Genomic DNA, 17,367 nt, shown 5'->3' on the forward strand with positions numbered 1-17,367 from the left:
CGCGTGGATATGGCCTTGAGACTGTGGCTTTGTTTGACAGAACGAGTGCCTGAGGCAAGATTGGAGGGCTGATGGCTGTTGACACGGTGATGGAGTCACGGTGCACGAGTTGAAGGCCCGGTATATATCAAGCCGGCCAGGAAGCACATTGTTCATTCATCGCTCGCTTAGGCGACAAATGAAGAAGGCAGGACAAATGGATCGGGTCAATCAGGAAGTCTACATCCTGCCAGTATCGGACCCTTCATCGGACCCTTCCCCGCGAATCTCTTTCTCTACTCAATGCGCTTCCCCTCCTTCGGAACCCTCCGCCGCAGCCACGGCGCTCCGGCCGATGGCAAGTGGGGCATGCAGCCCCCAAGGAGGGGCATCTCCGCCCACTCGGAGCTCGCTTCATGGCCAGAAACGGAAAGTCGAGGGTTGTAGAGGCGCTTCTTCTCTCCTCGCCGACAATCTATGATACAATGCAGCACCGGGCACGGCAATCAATGGTTGGTAATCATATGATTCCATTTCCTCTACCCCTCATAAATGCGTCCGACTCTTTAGGGCCCCCGATAAGCTTCACGAAAGCCTCCCACCATCAATCTCAACCCCTTGTCCCTTCATTCTTAGTTGGTTCACTCTAAGTCGAGAACCCGTTCTACAACAAAGCCAAAGACATTCTTAACATGAGTGCCTCAGAGAAAAGGATCATCGCCGTGGTTGGCGGGACTGGAAACATCGGCGAAGCCGTCGTCGCAGCTCTACACGAGAGTCAGCTGTTCCATGTCCGAGTCACCTCGCGTGATCCCACGACAGGGAAGGCCAAGGAGTTTGCCGACAGCGGTATTGAAGTCGTCAAAGCCGACTCCTGGAACCCCAAGGAACTCGATGCCGCCTTCAAGGGCTGCTGGGGCCTATGGGTAAATACCAACTCGGACGACATCAACTTCAAGAACGAGATTGGTCCTCCCGAGTCGGAAATGGGTCGCATTATCATTGACGCTGCAATCCGCCAAGGCGTCGACCACTTCGTCTTTCAGAACCTTCCTGCCGCGTCCAAAATCACCAACGGGGAGGTTCCCATCCTCTCCTTTGACAACAAGGAAGCCATTTCCGACTACGCCAAGACTGCTGGCTTCAAGACTACAACCAACGTCAACTTGGGCTGGGTCCTGGAGGTCTTCTGGCTTGACACCTATGTGGACGCATTTGGTGGATTAGCACAGAGGCCAGACGAGGAGGGCTTCCTGTCGCTCAAGGTCCCACCGATGGGCAACGATCCTGAGGTGGTCCCATGGACCGCCGTGGAGCACGATTACGGCGACGCTGTCCTCGGTGTATTCGTTGACCCTGAACCTTGGGATGGCAAGACAGTTTGGGCTGTATCAGACCCTCGCAGCTTCCAGGACCTCGTCGATGCATACAACAAGGTCAGCGGCACTAAGCGTGCCCGTCGCGTCATCCCCGAGGGAGCTCTCAAGACCAAGACCCAGGGCAAGACCAAGGAGGTCAACGGGCTCTTTGGCTACTGTCACTGGGTCAAGGGTAACTACTGTGGCAACAAGCCACTTGATCTGACAGACATGAAGACTCTGAAGGCCATTGGCGCCAAGGCTCGTGGTCGCACTGGCAAGGACGCTGAGTTGCAGACAGTAGAGGAGTTTTGGGCCATGACGATACCCCGGCACCAGAACCAAGCATCTTCAGACCACAAGCTGTAGATAGTTGATGGCGATATGGATTAATTGAATGACTCAGCAGGACCGTGCAGCCCTTCGATGCATGATTAGCTTCACATGGAGCTGAACATATTTGCAAACAATGGACTTGGAAGATGTATCATGCTCTAGGAAGGGAAATTCGACCAGCTACTAGTTCAACAATGATAACCATTCAATTCATGTCCAAAGAGCTAGCCATAGTTATTGTTCCCCTAGCCCCTTCATCCGTCCAAACCTAACACGTCATGGACTATGACTTGACATGTTGAGGCCTAGGCATGTCACTATGCGAAGTGATGTGGAGTTCCCTCCCCTCAATCTCCTCCAGCTCAGGGAAAGTAAAGTGCTTCCGGCCATACGAGAACCAGCTAATCAAGATCATGAAGAGGAAAACACAGACTACAACCGAGACGTAGTTCATCTCAGCTGTCGCCACAGGAAAGGAGTAAGGAAAGCAGTAAAAGACCAGTGCGACAACAGCCCAGGCGCACATGACGAAATTGGCGACAAATCCAAAACGAGGGAACCAAAAGTCACCGTGAGGAAAAGAACCGCGGCCTCGATAGTGAAGCATGATGACGGGGATGACGTAGCTAAAGTATTGAAACAGGAGCCCGGCACCAGTGAAGGAGTTGAAGGCTCTCTCTGAAGCAAGGTAGAGACAACCAAGGACGCTCGTCACCGCTGCCGAAAAGAGCAAGGCCCATATTGGCGTGCCAAAAGGAGCTCCAGTAACCCGGGAGAGATGGTCGTGCATGGGCAACCCCTTGTTCATGCCAATGGACCACGCCAGGCGGGACTGCCAGACGTGAATACCCCATTGGGCGCCGATGGTGGACACGAAGAGCAGCGCCAAAAGAGCAATGGCAGCCCCCTTACTGTTGAATGTGTAGTAGATCATGGGGATCGCCGAGTTCCGGGTCTCGTAGTCGGTGTTGTTGATGATGAAGGCGAAGATGATGAGAACGCCAGTGACGGCTCCAACGACGATAGACCACATCAATGCTCGTGGGATGTTGCGTCGCGGGTTTGGAATCTCCTCAGAGAGATGAACCACACTGTCGAGGCACGAGAAGCACCAGTTGAGACTGTTCATGCCAATCAAGACAGCCACACCTGCTGGCCATCCAGACGTATTGTAGAAGTTGGTGAAGAATGACTCGGCCGACTGGCGGTCGTCGGCTGCTGCGAAGAAGCCAATAAAGAGCGCCAAAAGAATACATCCTGTGAATACCAGGAGAGATTGAGAGACCTTGGGTAGCAGGTGCTCAAAGAGGCTTGGGATGAGGGTGATCAAGTTGACGCCTTGGTATGCGAGGAAACCCATCCACGGCTTGTACTCGAAGCTGGGGTCGAAAAATGCGACGGCCTGGAAGACAAGCAGAGGTGCAATGAGACACGTCGCCGCCCCGACACAGACGGCTCCTCCCCAACTGAGGAGTGCGCATACGTAGGACAAGAACCGACGGCATCCATGAGGCGACATCCTGGCGGCCCAGACGTATTGACCGCCCACATCCGGATGACCAGCAGTAAGTTCGCCCAATGTAACAGCTGTGCAGAGACCGACAAACGCCATGGCTAGGAAGCCATAGAAGAGCAGCACAGAGCCGCCATATGAGAGAGTCGTATAGAAGCTGAGGATGACTCCTATCGCGCTGTTTGTCGTCGTCGCTCCGACCGACATGGCCGAGAGAGTGCTGAAGGGCCGGTCTATACGGTCCGTAGCGATGTCGATGGCGTGAGAATTGGCCTCCAAGCCCGACGAGGCAGAGTCGGGCCGTCGAGCCTGAGGTTGCGTAAACTGTGGCTGCGACATGGTGATGAGGATGGCGGGATGGTGTACTGCTGAATCAGGCGTCGAATATCCCCCCCAGCGAGAACACGTGGAGAATGCAGGACTCGCTTGATGAATGTGGCAAGCCAAGTCCGTCTTTCCTGACTTATATACTGTCCTCCCTCACGAGCATACCGCTGGAGGAGGCTAGTCCGGTGATTGAAGCGTGAAGATGGACAGTGCAGGTTCTTCCTTGCAAGTTGGGGTCCGACCAAAGCAAGCTAAGCCTCTTATCGTTAACTTAGTCACAGTGCTTGGCTACAAAGTTTACGGACCTCAACTCAACTTCGCTTGAAGAGGCGAGAATAGCCACAGCTATTCACTTCAACCTACCTATCTCAAGCGTAGAATCCCTCGTATTAGTGACCACATTTACAAAAGTCTCAATCTGGCGCCCGCCTGTTCTAGATAGAAGACCCAACTCTCTTTAGTCGATTTGTACAGCAGTCAGCCACCTACCTATTTTGCCCTGGTTCCGACCTACCAGCTTCAGCCCCTGGACCGAACGAGCATTCCCCAAGATTGGGAATACTGGGGTAATACCCACAGAGCGGGGAAGTCCTGTCATCGAGGAGACCAGGCTGCCGCTGTATTTGTTGTGAGTCCAGCAACGGACCGGCCGAGTTATCTTGGGGCTGTCGGTTCCGTCCAAGACGCCACTCGGCTTGTGTCCCGATTAGGCAACACCGTCGTAGCAAAGTGGCACAACGCTGAACCCCACGCCGGGTGGAATGGGTTAGTTGAGTGAGATCTTGGGGCTAATGATAAGTCAGTAGTTACTATCTTGTGTATCTTATAGGTATGCATCAGCTGATGCTGTGCCTGTCTCGGCAGGGTTGGGGAAGAAAGGTGAGGCCGGAGCTTCCGTAAATAGAGAGACCACCTAGAATGGCAGACAATGTTTCTTTGGCCAGTCATAATAACATGATCCGAAGCTGCCATGATGGTACGGCTTTATCAATAACCCCTCACGCACCAACGTCAATTAGCAAATCAGCCTCCTACCCAACTAGGAAGGGATGCGAGGCGGGACCCTTCGTGACCATCGCGAATCCTTTAACCACTACCTGGACTTTCCCTTGTGCATCTTGTGACAGCGTTGAGGAGTTACCCCTTTCTTTCGAGAGCTTCATTTAGTTTTCACGTCTTTTGCCGAAGCGACAGTAATCTTATGGCCGCGCGCCTTGCTACGTAGTTGAACAGCCTGTCTCAAACTATCTGAGGTAATTTATCTCTCAACGCCCGTTTCTCTATTGTTCCTCATACCTCAAAGCCTTAGTCAGTGGTACCAAGACGTGGTAGTATGCTCGAGCCTGTTTCCTAATGACGAAGTCGCCCAGGCCGGTCTTATCAATCACGCCGTCAACAGGCCATCCCAACCCTCGCATCCCCTCTTCGCTAATAGCCCTCCTCCACCATGAGCGAGCACCAACCGCCGCACCCCCACCCAAAGGGGATGCCGAGTTTCTGGCGAAGCACACCTGGTGTTCTTGACAACCACCGCTCGACCGAGAATCTCCCAACGACTGCCGACATAGTAATCGTTGGTGCCGGCTACAGCGGTGCTTCAATTGTCACACAGCTACTCCGTCATCCCAGCTACCCCGTCAAGAAGCCATCGATTCTTATCCTTGAATCCCGGCAACTCTGCTCAGGGGCCACCGGACGCAACGGTCTGTTCACCTTCGCCATCCCTTCTCCTCCCGATGCAATGATTAACATGAGATTTCAGGTGGGCACTTGAAGCCTGACTCGTACGCCTTCATCGCCAAACTCGCCCAGGAGTACGGCCTGAAGGCTGCTGCTGAGGTTGCAGACTTTGAATCCGCCAACGTCGCTGCCGTGACAGAGTTCATCCGTCAAGAGAAGATCGACTGCGACTTTGTGGTTACCAGGGCCATCGATGTGCAGCTCTCCGAGGGACAGCATCGTCGTCTCAGAGAAGGCTACGAGAATCTTGTGGAGGCGGGCATCCAATCAACAAGAGCGACATTCTGTGCTCCTGAGCAACATGCAGAGAGGGTCGGTCTATGCTGCATAGGAGTTAGTTGTTTGCTAACCCTTCGGTAGCTCTCCGGTGTGAAAGGCGCCAAGGGCATGTTCAGTTACACTGCTGGGCATGTATGGCCGTACAAGCTCATCCATCATCTCTTCGCGGACGCCATTGGGCAGGGAGTCAACGTCCAGACCAACACTTCTGCTACCTCCATTTCTCGCCGCCAGAAGCAAGGCGAGGCATGGGTAATCGAGACTCCCCGTGGAAAAGTCCACGCCAAGCAGGTCATCATGGCCACTAATGCCTACACTGGATCACTGCTTCCCGAATACGCCGACAAAATCATTCCATACCGAGGAGCTGTCGCCCATATCAAGACCCCAGGAACGGCTCCATTCCTCCCCAACACGTACTCCCTCCGTTTCGCCGACTGGGACTTTGACTATCTCATTCCAAGGCCAGACGGAAGCATCATAGTCGGCGGTGCACGACAAGCATACTTGGGCGATAAGAAGCAGTGGTATGCCAATGTCGATGATGGCCATGTCATTGAGGAAACTCGCAAATACTTTGATGGGTATATGCAGAGACACTTTATCGGATGGGAAGATAGTGAAGCCTATGTAGCAGACCTTTGGACTGGAAGTAAGTTCACCAACCATCATCTTCACGTCCCTGTCAAAGACATGCAATCTCTAACTCGGCTAGTCATGGGATACTCATCAGACCGCCTTCCGAGAGTAGGACCCATCCCGAAGCGCCAGGGCATGTTCATTATGGCAGGATTCACAGGACACGGGATGCCGCAAGTGTTCCTATGCGCCAAGGGGATAGCTGACATGGTTCTTGACGGAGCTTCATTTGGGAACTCAGGTCTGCCCTCTCTTTTTGAAGAAACGCAGACAAGGTTATCAGACCCGAGGAACATGGTCAAGGAGATTTATAATTCTGCCTTTCCACAGGCAAAGCTATGAATAAGCGTCCAGTTAGCATTAAGACTATACTGACGAGTCTGACGCAGTGGTGTTGTAGGATTGAAGCTTAGATAATTAACGTTTGTGATTGGTGGTTGGAAGTTTATTCCATGCGATCGGGTTGTTCAAGGGTCCCGAGAGCCCGAATGACAGGGGGTTCTATCTGAGAATATCTCCATTTCTACGCCGAAACATCAGACTTTTAAGAAACACAGATAGGAAATTACAAATCCTATTTACTAGCTTCCTCAAACCTTTGTTCATGGCCGCGCGTCTGAACAGAGGTTCAACGTTATCCAGTCTTTCTTAGGACAGTGGCCCGGGCTTTTAATGTCGTATCTTCCCCACCTTCGGCCGGTGGCGTGTATAGAATCAACGTTATTCAGGAGTTTCCGGTATAGCCTCGAGCAATAGGGTTTTCGATTATAAATTCTTGTTTATTGGGATTTTTATAAATGAACAGAGATATTCGATCAGTCCCAGAGCACAACAACAGCACCAACAGGACCCAAATAACCGCCCACTACAAACGCCCCTCATCAACATGCTCGTCCTAATTCCCGGTATCTCTGGAAACATGGGCACTCGCCTTGCCAAAGCCGCAGTATCTCGAGGGCTCTCAGTGCGTGGCCTAGGGCGTGATGCTTCCAAGGTCCCAGAAGACGTCAAGCTCGAGTCCTTCGTGACGAGCACCTCCTACTACGACATTCCCGCCATCGAAAAGGCCGTCCAGGGAGTCGATGCCATCATCTGCGCCTACATGTCGACAGATGTGCTCGTTCTTGATGGTCATCTTATCCTCTTACGGGCTGCTGAGCGGGCAGGTGTCAAGATCTTCTTCTCGGCGTCTTGGAACAACGACTGGACCAGGAATAAGTTTGGTGATTTTGAACACTATGATGCTTATATCGCTTTCCATCACCAAGCCGCCCTGACAAGCCCTATCAAGCCGGTATACATCTTCAACGGGTTCTTTGACAGTCTCTTGTTCACCGCCTTTGGGCCGGGTGGATTCGACACGACTGGTGAAGTGCCGACGCTGAAGTACTGGGGTGATGAGCCAAACCGCAAGTTCTGGTGGATAGCGCAGGAGGACGCAGCTGCTTGGACTATTGAGCTCCTGTTCAACAAGGATGTACAGGAGGGCAAAGGTGGCGTGTTCAGGTTCAGGTCTGGGGAAGTCACCCTTGATGAGCTGGCGGCGGCATATCACAAAGCCACCGGTACCCCAGCCAAGGTTGTCCGCGCAGGCAATGTGGAGGATATTGCGCAGGAGGTGCAGGCAGCGCGCGAGGAAAAGGGCCTTGCCGGGTACTGGGATTACGCCGCGCAGGCTGTGTCTTTGAATGTGGCCAGAGGCGTTTGGGACATCCCGGCCGAGGAGGTGACCAATCTGGACCATGCCAAGAAGCCCACAGCCTTGGAGGAGTATCTAAAGCAGCGGTTTCAGTCAGCCTAGGGGGTAGTCCTCAAGAGGCGCTCGGGTATCTATCAAACTAGCTATGACTAGAGTAATAGACAAAATCAGCTCATACTACAAGCATCACTCCGATAAGCAAAAGTATAAAGCGGTCGGCAAACCAAGGCCTTAATGAGCCAGCCTGGTTTCAGTGATCGACTGTCACATGGTACACTTGCTATAACTAGAACCATAGAAATCGTCAGCTTTTGCGCGGCTGTACACACCCCCATAAACCTATGCGCAGTCTCGGCAAACCAATAATCATCAAACAACTTGAAATGTGGCGATTTATACAAGTTGTGACTAGTTTGACAAGAAATTGGGGGCCCTCAGCTCGTGCAAGCCACTTTTGTATACATGCATCAGGTGGTCAAGCAGGCTCTGCATCAAGACTATTTAGTCACGCCCAAGGGCCTTATCTTTCCTCCCAAATCCCATCCTTTCATCGCCACACTGGAAGCATTTCAATGCACCTGTTCAAACCCATGAGATTAGTATCGACTGCTCTGATCCGAGAAGGGGCATCTCAAGCTCTGCCCCCGCGCACATTTGCCTATGCCGAGCCTGGTACCGAACCATGGCGTTCAGACCATGGGCTCCGACGGCGATAGGACGGCGAATCTCTGGAAGACCTCATATCTGGTACCCTAACCCTCACTATTGCTCCTGATGAGACCTGTGGATTCTACGGAAACGGGCCCACGTACTATGCCTGCGGTGGGAGTGCCTGCGCTTGGGAGTCAGGTACTATCAACCCTATGTTTTGTGGCTGGGACAATCTTGAGACTACCTGTTTCGACAAGACAGACACATGCGGCAATGATTGTTTGACAAATGGATACAACCGGCAGTGATGAGCCGTAAGCTTCTTCCATACAACCTCATTTGCCTAACGCACGCATTTGCAGTACAGGTTCTATGTACACAATTTGCGAACTGTTCTACCTGGGCGAGGGTATATACGGGCATAACTGTGCCGATACCAAGGTGGGCCTCACCCTGAACACCGCTCGAGGCCGGGAACCCGGAGATTTCACCACGATGGTTGTTGTCAATTGCTCTCAGGTACCGTTGATCGTTGGCGACGATGAGGACTCGAAGAGCACGCGCGGTATCACGCAAAAAGTTGTCTCTGAAAGCACCTCCGAGAGCGCATCAAGCACGAATACCACAGCAGAGTCGACCGAAACAGAAGAGAGCCAGAGCACATCAGCGACCGCATCACAGCCTAGCAGTTCCGATGGGAAGGTCGAAGTCGGCGCGATAGTGAGCGGCGTAGTCAGCGGCCTGGCCGTTGTCGGCCTGACGATAGGATTCCTAGGATTCATGTGCCTCCGTCGCCCAAGTCACCAAGTGAACACAACCTCTCCCAACCCAGCATATCACGATCAGCAACAGGCTTACATGCCAGAGGCAAAGGGTACTCCTTTTGACAGGCTCAGACGACTTGTTGGGGGTTCAAACCCTCCTGTGGAGCTTCCAGGTGATACAGCGCCACCTACTATGGCTTACACTCACGAGCGGTCAGGTACAGGGAACTGAAATGGTTATCAATGTGGCCCTGATGGAGCAAGGGTAGATCATCATTTAAGGAGTCCCCCAGTTTGGAGGAATATCCGAAGAGACAATGCGAACGTCAGAGTGGGATAATCCTCAAGGGGTGCCCCGTTGATTATTAAGTAGTTGTAATCCTGAATTGCCTTGCATCTATGTCAGTTCCTTCTGCAAGCTTCTCGTCGGCAGGCAAAAGAGGCTATCATCAGTGTCACAATGCACCTTGTCAAGCTGGTGGGGGTGGTGGGGATTCTTTGCTCTGGCAAGATCCCTCCTTATTGAATTGGTTCTTTAATGGCGTTAGGAGACATGTTCCAGGCGTTTACGCAAAAATGGCTGGTCTTTTGAATTGGACACTGCCCATAAAGGTGCATGTGGGCTGCACAGACAGACATCACGTTACAGCCCAAAAAGGAAGATTATGATACCCTCAGGGAGTGCATAGCACGGTACAAGCCATCTTAAAGAAAAGCCCTGCTTTTCAACAACGACCAGTATTATAGCAATTACGAAATGTGTTCCAGCTGCCTAGAAGACATTGATCGCTGCTACGAACCCAAGATCTGGTTATCGCGCCTATACAGGTAGTAAACCGTGCTTGAATAATTAGTCATAAGTATTAAATAGATAAACATTGAGCCACAACCCTTCGGCTATTTATCGGACCTCGCTTTTTTTATTGCCACTAAGCAACCGACTAAAAAGTTCATTCATTCTCTGCCTAGGTCCTCCAACCTACCTAAGAACTCTTGGCAATGCAACCATATCGTCCATAACAATCAAGCATTCCATCTCGGGCATAAGTAATGCGCAAAAGACAACAAACATGCCGATGCAAAGACGTCACAGGTCGACCGTGGCGTGCCAGGAGTGTCGGGGGCGCAAGGTCCGCTGCAGCGTCACTGTGACGGGCATCCCTTGCATGCGGTGTGCTCAGGACGGTATCGAGTGTATAGTACAGGATAGCCATCATATGCTGTAAGTCTAACTTTAATGCCAATGTCTATGCTCTGTGTTGGCCCACGGTTGGCTTGACGCTAACAGTAGGTAATATGTGAAGACCTCGCAGTTCTTTACGTGCGTCCTCTGTTAGGAATGTACGGTCGCGAAGCGCGAGAAGCGGTGACGAAAGCAATAGTTCCAGGGCATCTCCATCATTGCCCGAGCCGATAACGCACCAGCCTGCCTCTGTTCCAGACGTCCATCGTGGTGATCCTCTGGCAGAAGGCCACAATGACACGGCTTACCACTCTGACCCTGGGCGACAAAGAGACATTGAAGAGGAGCGAAGTGGAGCTGAGATATCCTCCGCGGCGACAGGTCAAGGAATCGTTAATTCTGACTGCCTTTTCTATCTTGGTATGTGAACCTGCATTTGATACTGGTAAACATGGGAGCTATTTCTACGAGGCTAACTGGTTTCTTGGCTACAAGGGGAGCAACCCGGGGCAACATCCGTCATTGATGTCTGCTCGCATCCTCAGAAGCCCATCCAGAGGCATATTCTACTCCGTTCTGCTCCGCCCGTCACCATCTCCCAGCAGGACAGCGACTATCTCAAGCAAAAGGGCGTCTTTAACCTTCCTCAGCAGAGCTCTCGTAGAGAGATACTTCGAGCATATTTCCATCACTTGCATCCGATCCTACCTGTAATAAACGTCGGTATACTTCAAAACCTTCATGAACCTGTCTATGTTTCGTTATCCGACTTGCTTCTCTTTTGGAGCATGGCCTCGGTGGCAGTAAATGTGAGCCTCGAGCCTGCGAACAGAGCATCACATGCAAGAAGATCAATCGGCTAACAAAGTATCTTAGTTTGTTCCGAGTAGCGTTTGGCAGCTTGAGGGCTTTGGCTCTTGTAAGGAAATGAAAGCCAAGGCTTATGAACATGCCAAGGTGAGCAACCTATTGATCACTACGTTGCTCTGATCCACGTACAAGAGGTCAGGGAGACTGATGACTATTCCAGTGTGTCTACAACAACGGCGGCGTAATCCATCAAGAACATCTCCTACAATCCGCTCTACTCCTATCCTTCTGGCATTCTGACAGGGACAGACTCTCACAGCCGTGGTACTGGAGTGGAGTTGCAGTCAGCCTATGCCAGATCATCGGACTACATCGAAACCCAGATTCGGTGAGGCTGAATCCGTTGATCAACCCTCATCGCCGTCGCATGTGGCGCCGCCTCTGGGGAGGTTGTTTATTTCGAGATCGATGGCTGAGCGTGACACTCGGACGACCCATGAGAATCCGTCTTGGCGACTGCGACATGCCCTTTCCCGCTGTCGAGGATTTGCTGAGCGATGTCGCTGAGATTCCATCCTCGCTGAGGGAGGCTTATCTTCCACACGACCTCGGTCGACTGGCCAAGTATTGGCCGGTCCTCTTACAGCTGAGCAGGCTTCTAGGCGACGTCACCATGTTGTGCTATCAGCAAAATAGCCCTACGCCGAGTCTGGAGCAGTGCGAGTGTCTAGAGGCAGAGCTCTCGCAACACTGCATTCCCGATGTGAATAACGGTGAGGAGAGCCGGTTGGAGAGGTTTCATTATTACCACGCACAATTGCACTACCAGTAAGCATTTGGTTTCAAACGTCCCTATCAGCCGCTGACCCTGATCAACAGAGCGCTTTTGATCACATTTTATCGCCCCTGTGTGTCAATGACGCCTAAAGATCTTCAACCACCAGCCCAAGGCCCATGGCAGAGTCGCATGCGAACTCGACTAGCATCGGCAGCAGCCTCCACCAATGCTATACTTGACAGCATAGTACGTGAAGAGCTTGTCAGTTTGGCGTGCCCCATGACGTAAGGTCCCACATTCCCCATCCAGTCTGTCCTGGGATCTCATCATCACCAGCGTGACAGCTCACGCATCCTTTCGTCGTCAATACACACACATGTTCAGCTCCCAATACTTTGCTAATCTTTACCCAGTCCCCCACTCTTGGTACCAGCTATGCATGTTCATCTCCTCGACTGCAAATCACAAAACCCCCTCACTCGGAAACTGGGATTCAACAAGCTCGAGTTCTGTATGGAAGTAATGCGAGAGCTTCAAAAGACTTACACCTCGGCGTCCGTCTTCTGCGGCATCTTTGGAGAAGCAATACGCCAGTTATCGCCTGGCCATCCTGATCCATCTGGCCTGGCTAGGTCCCAAACAACGACTCGGACATCTGATTTAATGCAAAACGCTGATGGTGGACTCATGGCAGGTCCTCCGAATGCTGAGTCCATGCTCATCACTGATGACCTGCTGGAAAGCTTGTTAAATGAGGGATCGGGATACAGTCTATGGGAGTCGATAAACATGATGGAACAGCCTTTTGATTTCGGGGATGAACCAGCATAGCTTGAACTCGATAACATGTCTAAAAATCTAGCATTTGTCTATCTCATTTTTTGTCTATATGGGTGCTCGAAGGAAGCAACAGCAATGCAAAGGTCTATCAATCTACAGAAATGGCATCAAGGGGCGCACGATAAGTCGCTGGTTCAAGTCATGTGCTAGCAGCTGTGTCGGATTTGGGAGGCAGCTTCGTGCGCTTCTCGGCCCTAACGTACAAGTTGTTGGGCCTGATGAGCTGGAACATGGGGTCGTACTCGGTGACATCACTTCCGTCCTTTCTGAATCGATACCGATATATGAGTTTCGGCAGGAAGATCTTGATCTCTTGCAACGCAAAGTTGAATCCGATGCACATGCGCGAGCCGGTTCCAAAGGGTAGATATGCCGCCTTGTGCCGGTTCTTGACCTCGTCGGTACCCCATCTGTCCGGGTTGAACTTGGCAGGGTTATCCCAGAACTCGGGGTTGTTATGTATGTGATGTAGCGCTGGGATCATGACCGAGTCTTTGGGCAGTTTATAACCCCCAGGCAAGATGAGGTCGACTTTGGAGGTTCGACCTGGCTGGAATGAAGGGTTGTGGCGGCGTTGAGTTTCCTTGATATAATAGTCAAGATAGACGAGGCCGTCGGTAAAGTCCGATGTAATCTCCATATCGTCGGTGAAGCCGTGGTCGATCAACTCTTGCAGTAGCTTATCCTGCACGTCGGGGTATGTCACAAGGCCATAGATGAGCCACGATAGGAGGGACGAGGTGGTGGTGAATCCCGCGCCTGTGGCGACAACAAGAGCCCAGGTGAGGCTTGACTTGGGCAGCCTTTCTCCCTTGTTGTCGGTGGCACGAAGTGCATAGTCTACTCGCATATGTCGTCAGTCTCTGTGATCTTCTTGTCTGCTAAATAAAACACAAAAGACAGAAGGACTCACCAATCATATCGGTGGCTCGAAGGGCTGCGTCTTGGAGCGGCAAATCTTCAATGCCTCCAGCCTTGGCTTGTTGGATGCGCTCCTCCACCATGTGTTCCAGGGTCGCCTTCTTGTCCCTCAAGGCCTTGGGGTCTCCGAACGGCAAGCTGGCGTACCAATTGCCTCTTGACGTAACCTTCTTGTTGAGCGAGAGCATGTCGGCGATGAGATGGACAATTTCGTGCACGGGGGCGTCGACTGAAGAGAAATGCTCGAGATCCAGGCCAAGTGTCAGTTTAGCAACAGCTTGAGCCCCCAACTTGAGCATGTACTGATAAACATTCCAAGCTTCCTCCCGCTCATCTAAAAGGTCAAAGACCTCATAGGCCTTTTCGACTGTCTTCTGCATTGTCGGTGCATAATGCCGCACTGCCTTGGGCCCTAAGGCAGGGGGCAAGAACTTGTGTGTAACCCTCCATTCGGGTGTATCAGTATCACCCAAAAAGATGCCGGCCTCTGGTGTCTTGATTCCATTCAGGGGGTGAGAATCGTTAATCTTTTTGGTAAAGAACTCGGACTCGGCAAAGGCGACGGCGGCGACTTCTGGGTCGTTGGAGTGATAGACAGTACGACCTAGGTTTGTCGTCTTGATGACCGGCCCATAGCGTTCGAAGAGACGTTGGTGATTACCGAGGTGATCGGGGAAGACTTCGAAAAAGTTGCCCACGTACGGCAAACCAGGCGGGCCAGGAATGTCGCGAACCCCTTGGCCGTCGATAGTGATGGCAACCTTGTCCTTGGAAGACATGACCTGCGAGACGGTGGACAGAGCATTATTCGTCCCTTGGAAGCCAATACCTAGCACAGATTAGCATCATCTACACTGATGCATTGTTGGGGAGAGATGTTTACCTGTAGGCACCACAATGGCATAGTGGGATGCAATCAATTGCTGGAGATGGTTGAAGCTTGCATTTTGGTCAACGTCGATCTCACGGGCAGTTGCTGGGTCCTCCCCGAGCAGATAAAAAGATTGTAGAGGCATTCTGGGTGTTGTTGATCAACCAGGAGGAATGTCGAGTAATGGATTAGTCTAAAAGGCCCTCAGAAGAGGCATCTATTTATTTTCATCTAGAGACCCAAGTTTTCACCCTTCTGATCCTCAACGTAGCAATGGCAATTCATTGATGGTAGCAAATGTCTTACCGCGGCATCCAGACCCAGTGGCCCTTACATCGACGACTTTTCCGATTGGCCAGGCTTAACCCCGAGCATCGCGACTTCATGGATGCTGATTGCCGAGCCTCCCGGCCACCATGACGATCTCCCGTGTTCTAGCGCTGTTGCGTAAGTAAAGAAACCTGGCTGCTGGGCAAACGTGGGTGCTGCATCAAGTACCACATCCCTATGAGCGGCTTGATGACTCGAGGGTGGCTACCGTGCTGTACCCGAGGAAATTTGGTGGAGCCTACCGCGGTAGCAGAAGTTTACGCCCTGACGAAGGGTGATCAGAAACGAGTGGGTGGCCAAGAGTCCGAGAATGCTCCTAACAGTGGGAGTAGTAGCCATGCAAGACTGCTTGCAGCCCCGTATGATAAAAGCCGCCTCAACAGTCGCCGAGCCTCCATCTGTTACAAAGACAGAAGCCGACTGAACAACTGGGCTTAACAAACTGCTTTGAGCAAGTCGCCTTTATCCATCTTTTGTTTGCCATGTCAGACCTTCCCACCTTCACCGCGGCTGAAGTCGCAGTACACAAAACCAGGAATGACCTCTGGATAGTCGTGCATGGAAAGGGCAAGTTTGACATGAAAGCACGCATTCTACTGTGCCGCCTCTAACAGCATCCATAGTCTACAACGTTACCGAATATGTGAGAGACCATCCCGGCGGTGTTGATGCCCTCATCGACGTTGCCGGCACAGATGCAACGGCAGCCTACCAAGATGTCGGCCATTCCGAAGATGCAGACGAGATTCTTGAAGGATACTGCATCGGTCAGAGTGCCGAGGGCGACAAGTTTAAGCCGCAGAAGCCAATCAAGCTGGCTCAGCAGGCGCCTCCTCCGCCAGTCAGAAAGCCATCTTCCTCCGCTACCCCCTACTCCCTTGGGCTTCTCAAGATTGCCCTGGGTTCCGTGGTACTTGGAGCATCGGTCTATGGTACCTCCGTGTACGGGTCAGTCGGAAGACAGGCTCTTGGAAAGCTCTCGATTCCAACCACAGCCACCATGACACATAACCCATTCCTTGCTGGCTTTGCAGCCGCCGGCACATTGTCCGCAGTTGTGGCCGGTGTGGTTGGTACCAAACTATCGCAGTTTACTCACGTTGAGTCTGGCTTCACCAGGTTCCCGGCGCATCGGAAGCAGGTCCGGGCCGTGGAGCGAGGGAACCCTCACATGGCAGAGGGCTTCTTGAACCCCAAGACATACAAGGGCCTCAAAGTGGCCCGGATAGACAAACTTTCACCCAATGTTTTCCGCTTTGTCTTTGATCTTCCTGACAAGCGTGGTGTCGTGGGACTACCGATTGGCCAGCACGTCGCCGTGAAAGCCACCGTCAACGGCACCTCGGTTTCAAGGTCTTACACGCCCACTTCCAACAATCTCGATGTTGGCGTCCTAGAGCTAGTCATCAAGGTGTATCCTGACGGGTCACTGACTGGCGGCTACTTTGCGAATCTGAGACCTGGAGATGAGGTTCTCTTCCGCGGCCCCAAGGGACCAATGCAATACCAACGTGGGCTTTGCAGCAAAATCGGCATGATCGCGGGAGGAACAGGCATCACCCCCATGTTCCAACTAATCCGTGCCATCTGCGAGGACGACAAGGATACCACAGAGATATCGCTGATCTTTGCTAATCGGTCCGAAGAGGATATCCTACTCAGACCGCAGCTAGAATCCTTCGCCCGTCGCTATCCCAGCAACTTTAAGCTTTGGCTTATGTTGGACCAGGCGCCGAAGAAATGGGCTTATGGCACAGGCTACGTAACCGCCGATGTCATGAAGACGAAGTTACCTCCTTGCGCACCGGATACCAAGGTTATGCTCTGCGGCCCTCCTGGGATGGTTGCTGCGTCCAAGAAAGCCCTGGTCTCTTTGGGCTTCCAGGCACCGGGGGCGGTCGCAAAGATGACGGATCAAATTTTCTGCTTTTAGTCGACTCATTCTGGTGGCTGTCTGTATTATAGTGCTGTTACTTCTGAGCATATAGAGTAGATGTTAAGTTGTCTTTTTACCTCATACCACTCACTGCAACGTGTAGTGTCAGTTTTTCGGACAATATTAGTGACAAAACCAGACGTGATTCCAAACAACCCATTCCAATACTTGTCCGGTAGTGACTGCTTTTGGTAGTCTTTGGTACAAGGTCATGTTCCCGCAATGTTGACCAGCTAATAATTTGATGCCACGAATACAGCAAGGTGGTTCCTGGAGCACACTTTGGAGTAACATTTTGGAGAGTGCCACGTCTCAGTATGAACTTTGTCAGACTTGTTATTGCCGGCATCAAAGACGCTTCCAGGAGAAGTCATCGAACACAATATCAAAGAACACAGTGATTCCCGAGACTT

At 52.0% G+C, this 17,367-nt stretch overlaps 7 protein-coding genes across 7 annotated transcripts; 5 read left to right on the forward strand and 2 right to left on the reverse strand.

Moving 5' to 3' along the window:
* Positions 1 to 671: 671 nt before the first annotated feature.
* On the forward strand, positions 672 to 1,706 carry NCS54_00481000 (NmrA domain-containing protein; the record flags this gene model as incomplete). Its single annotated transcript, XM_053150333.1, has 1 exon — positions 672 to 1,706. The coding sequence occupies one exon, from the start codon at positions 672 to 674 to the stop codon at positions 1,704 to 1,706; it is 1,035 nt and encodes a 344-aa protein (XP_053006308.1).
* Positions 1,707 to 1,956: 250 nt separating this feature from the next.
* NCS54_00481100 (Hypothetical protein) lies at positions 1,957 to 3,525 on the reverse strand (the record flags this gene model as incomplete). The annotated part of the gene is made up of 1 exon (XM_053150334.1): positions 1,957 to 3,525. The coding sequence occupies one exon, from the start codon at positions 3,523 to 3,525 to the stop codon at positions 1,957 to 1,959; it is 1,569 nt and encodes a 522-aa protein (XP_053006309.1).
* Positions 3,526 to 4,960: 1,435 nt separating this feature from the next.
* On the forward strand, positions 4,961 to 6,513 carry NCS54_00481200 (FAD dependent oxidoreductase; the record flags this gene model as incomplete). The annotated part of the gene is made up of 4 exons (XM_053150335.1): positions 4,961 to 5,216; positions 5,276 to 5,565; positions 5,614 to 6,184; positions 6,248 to 6,513. 4 exons carry the CDS (start codon positions 4,961 to 4,963, stop codon positions 6,511 to 6,513), a joined length of 1,383 nt encoding a protein of 460 aa, XP_053006310.1.
* A 544-nt stretch (positions 6,514 to 7,057) lies between these two features.
* On the forward strand, positions 7,058 to 7,972 carry NCS54_00481300 (NmrA domain-containing protein; the record flags this gene model as incomplete). Its single annotated transcript, XM_053150336.1, has 1 exon — positions 7,058 to 7,972. One exon carries the CDS (start codon positions 7,058 to 7,060, stop codon positions 7,970 to 7,972), a length of 915 nt encoding a protein of 304 aa, XP_053006311.1.
* Positions 7,973 to 10,355: 2,383 nt separating this feature from the next.
* On the forward strand, positions 10,356 to 12,887 carry NCS54_00481400 (Zn(2)-C6 fungal-type domain-containing protein; the record flags this gene model as incomplete). The annotated part of the gene is made up of 7 exons (XM_053150337.1): positions 10,356 to 10,507; positions 10,623 to 10,888; positions 10,964 to 11,277; positions 11,345 to 11,425; positions 11,499 to 12,106; positions 12,158 to 12,340; positions 12,470 to 12,887. The coding sequence occupies 7 exons, from the start codon at positions 10,356 to 10,358 to the stop codon at positions 12,885 to 12,887; spliced, it is 2,022 nt and encodes a 673-aa protein (XP_053006312.1).
* Positions 12,888 to 13,035: 148 nt separating this feature from the next.
* NCS54_00481500 (Hypothetical protein) lies at positions 13,036 to 14,833 on the reverse strand (the record flags this gene model as incomplete). Its single annotated transcript, XM_053150338.1, has 3 exons — positions 13,036 to 13,736; positions 13,810 to 14,646; positions 14,701 to 14,833. The coding sequence occupies 3 exons, from the start codon at positions 14,831 to 14,833 to the stop codon at positions 13,036 to 13,038; spliced, it is 1,671 nt and encodes a 556-aa protein (XP_053006313.1).
* Positions 14,834 to 15,500: 667 nt separating this feature from the next.
* NCS54_00481600 (Hypothetical protein) lies at positions 15,501 to 16,951 on the forward strand (the record flags this gene model as incomplete). Its single annotated transcript, XM_053150339.1, has 2 exons — positions 15,501 to 15,585; positions 15,642 to 16,951. 2 exons carry the CDS (start codon positions 15,501 to 15,503, stop codon positions 16,949 to 16,951), a joined length of 1,395 nt encoding a protein of 464 aa, XP_053006314.1.
* Between the last annotated feature and the right edge of the window lie 416 nt (positions 16,952 to 17,367).

This window comes from Fusarium falciforme, chromosome 4 (genome assembly GCF_026873545.1).
Source record: "Fusarium falciforme chromosome 4, complete sequence".
Classification (NCBI taxonomy): Eukaryota; Fungi; Ascomycota; class Sordariomycetes; order Hypocreales; family Nectriaceae; genus Fusarium; species Fusarium falciforme.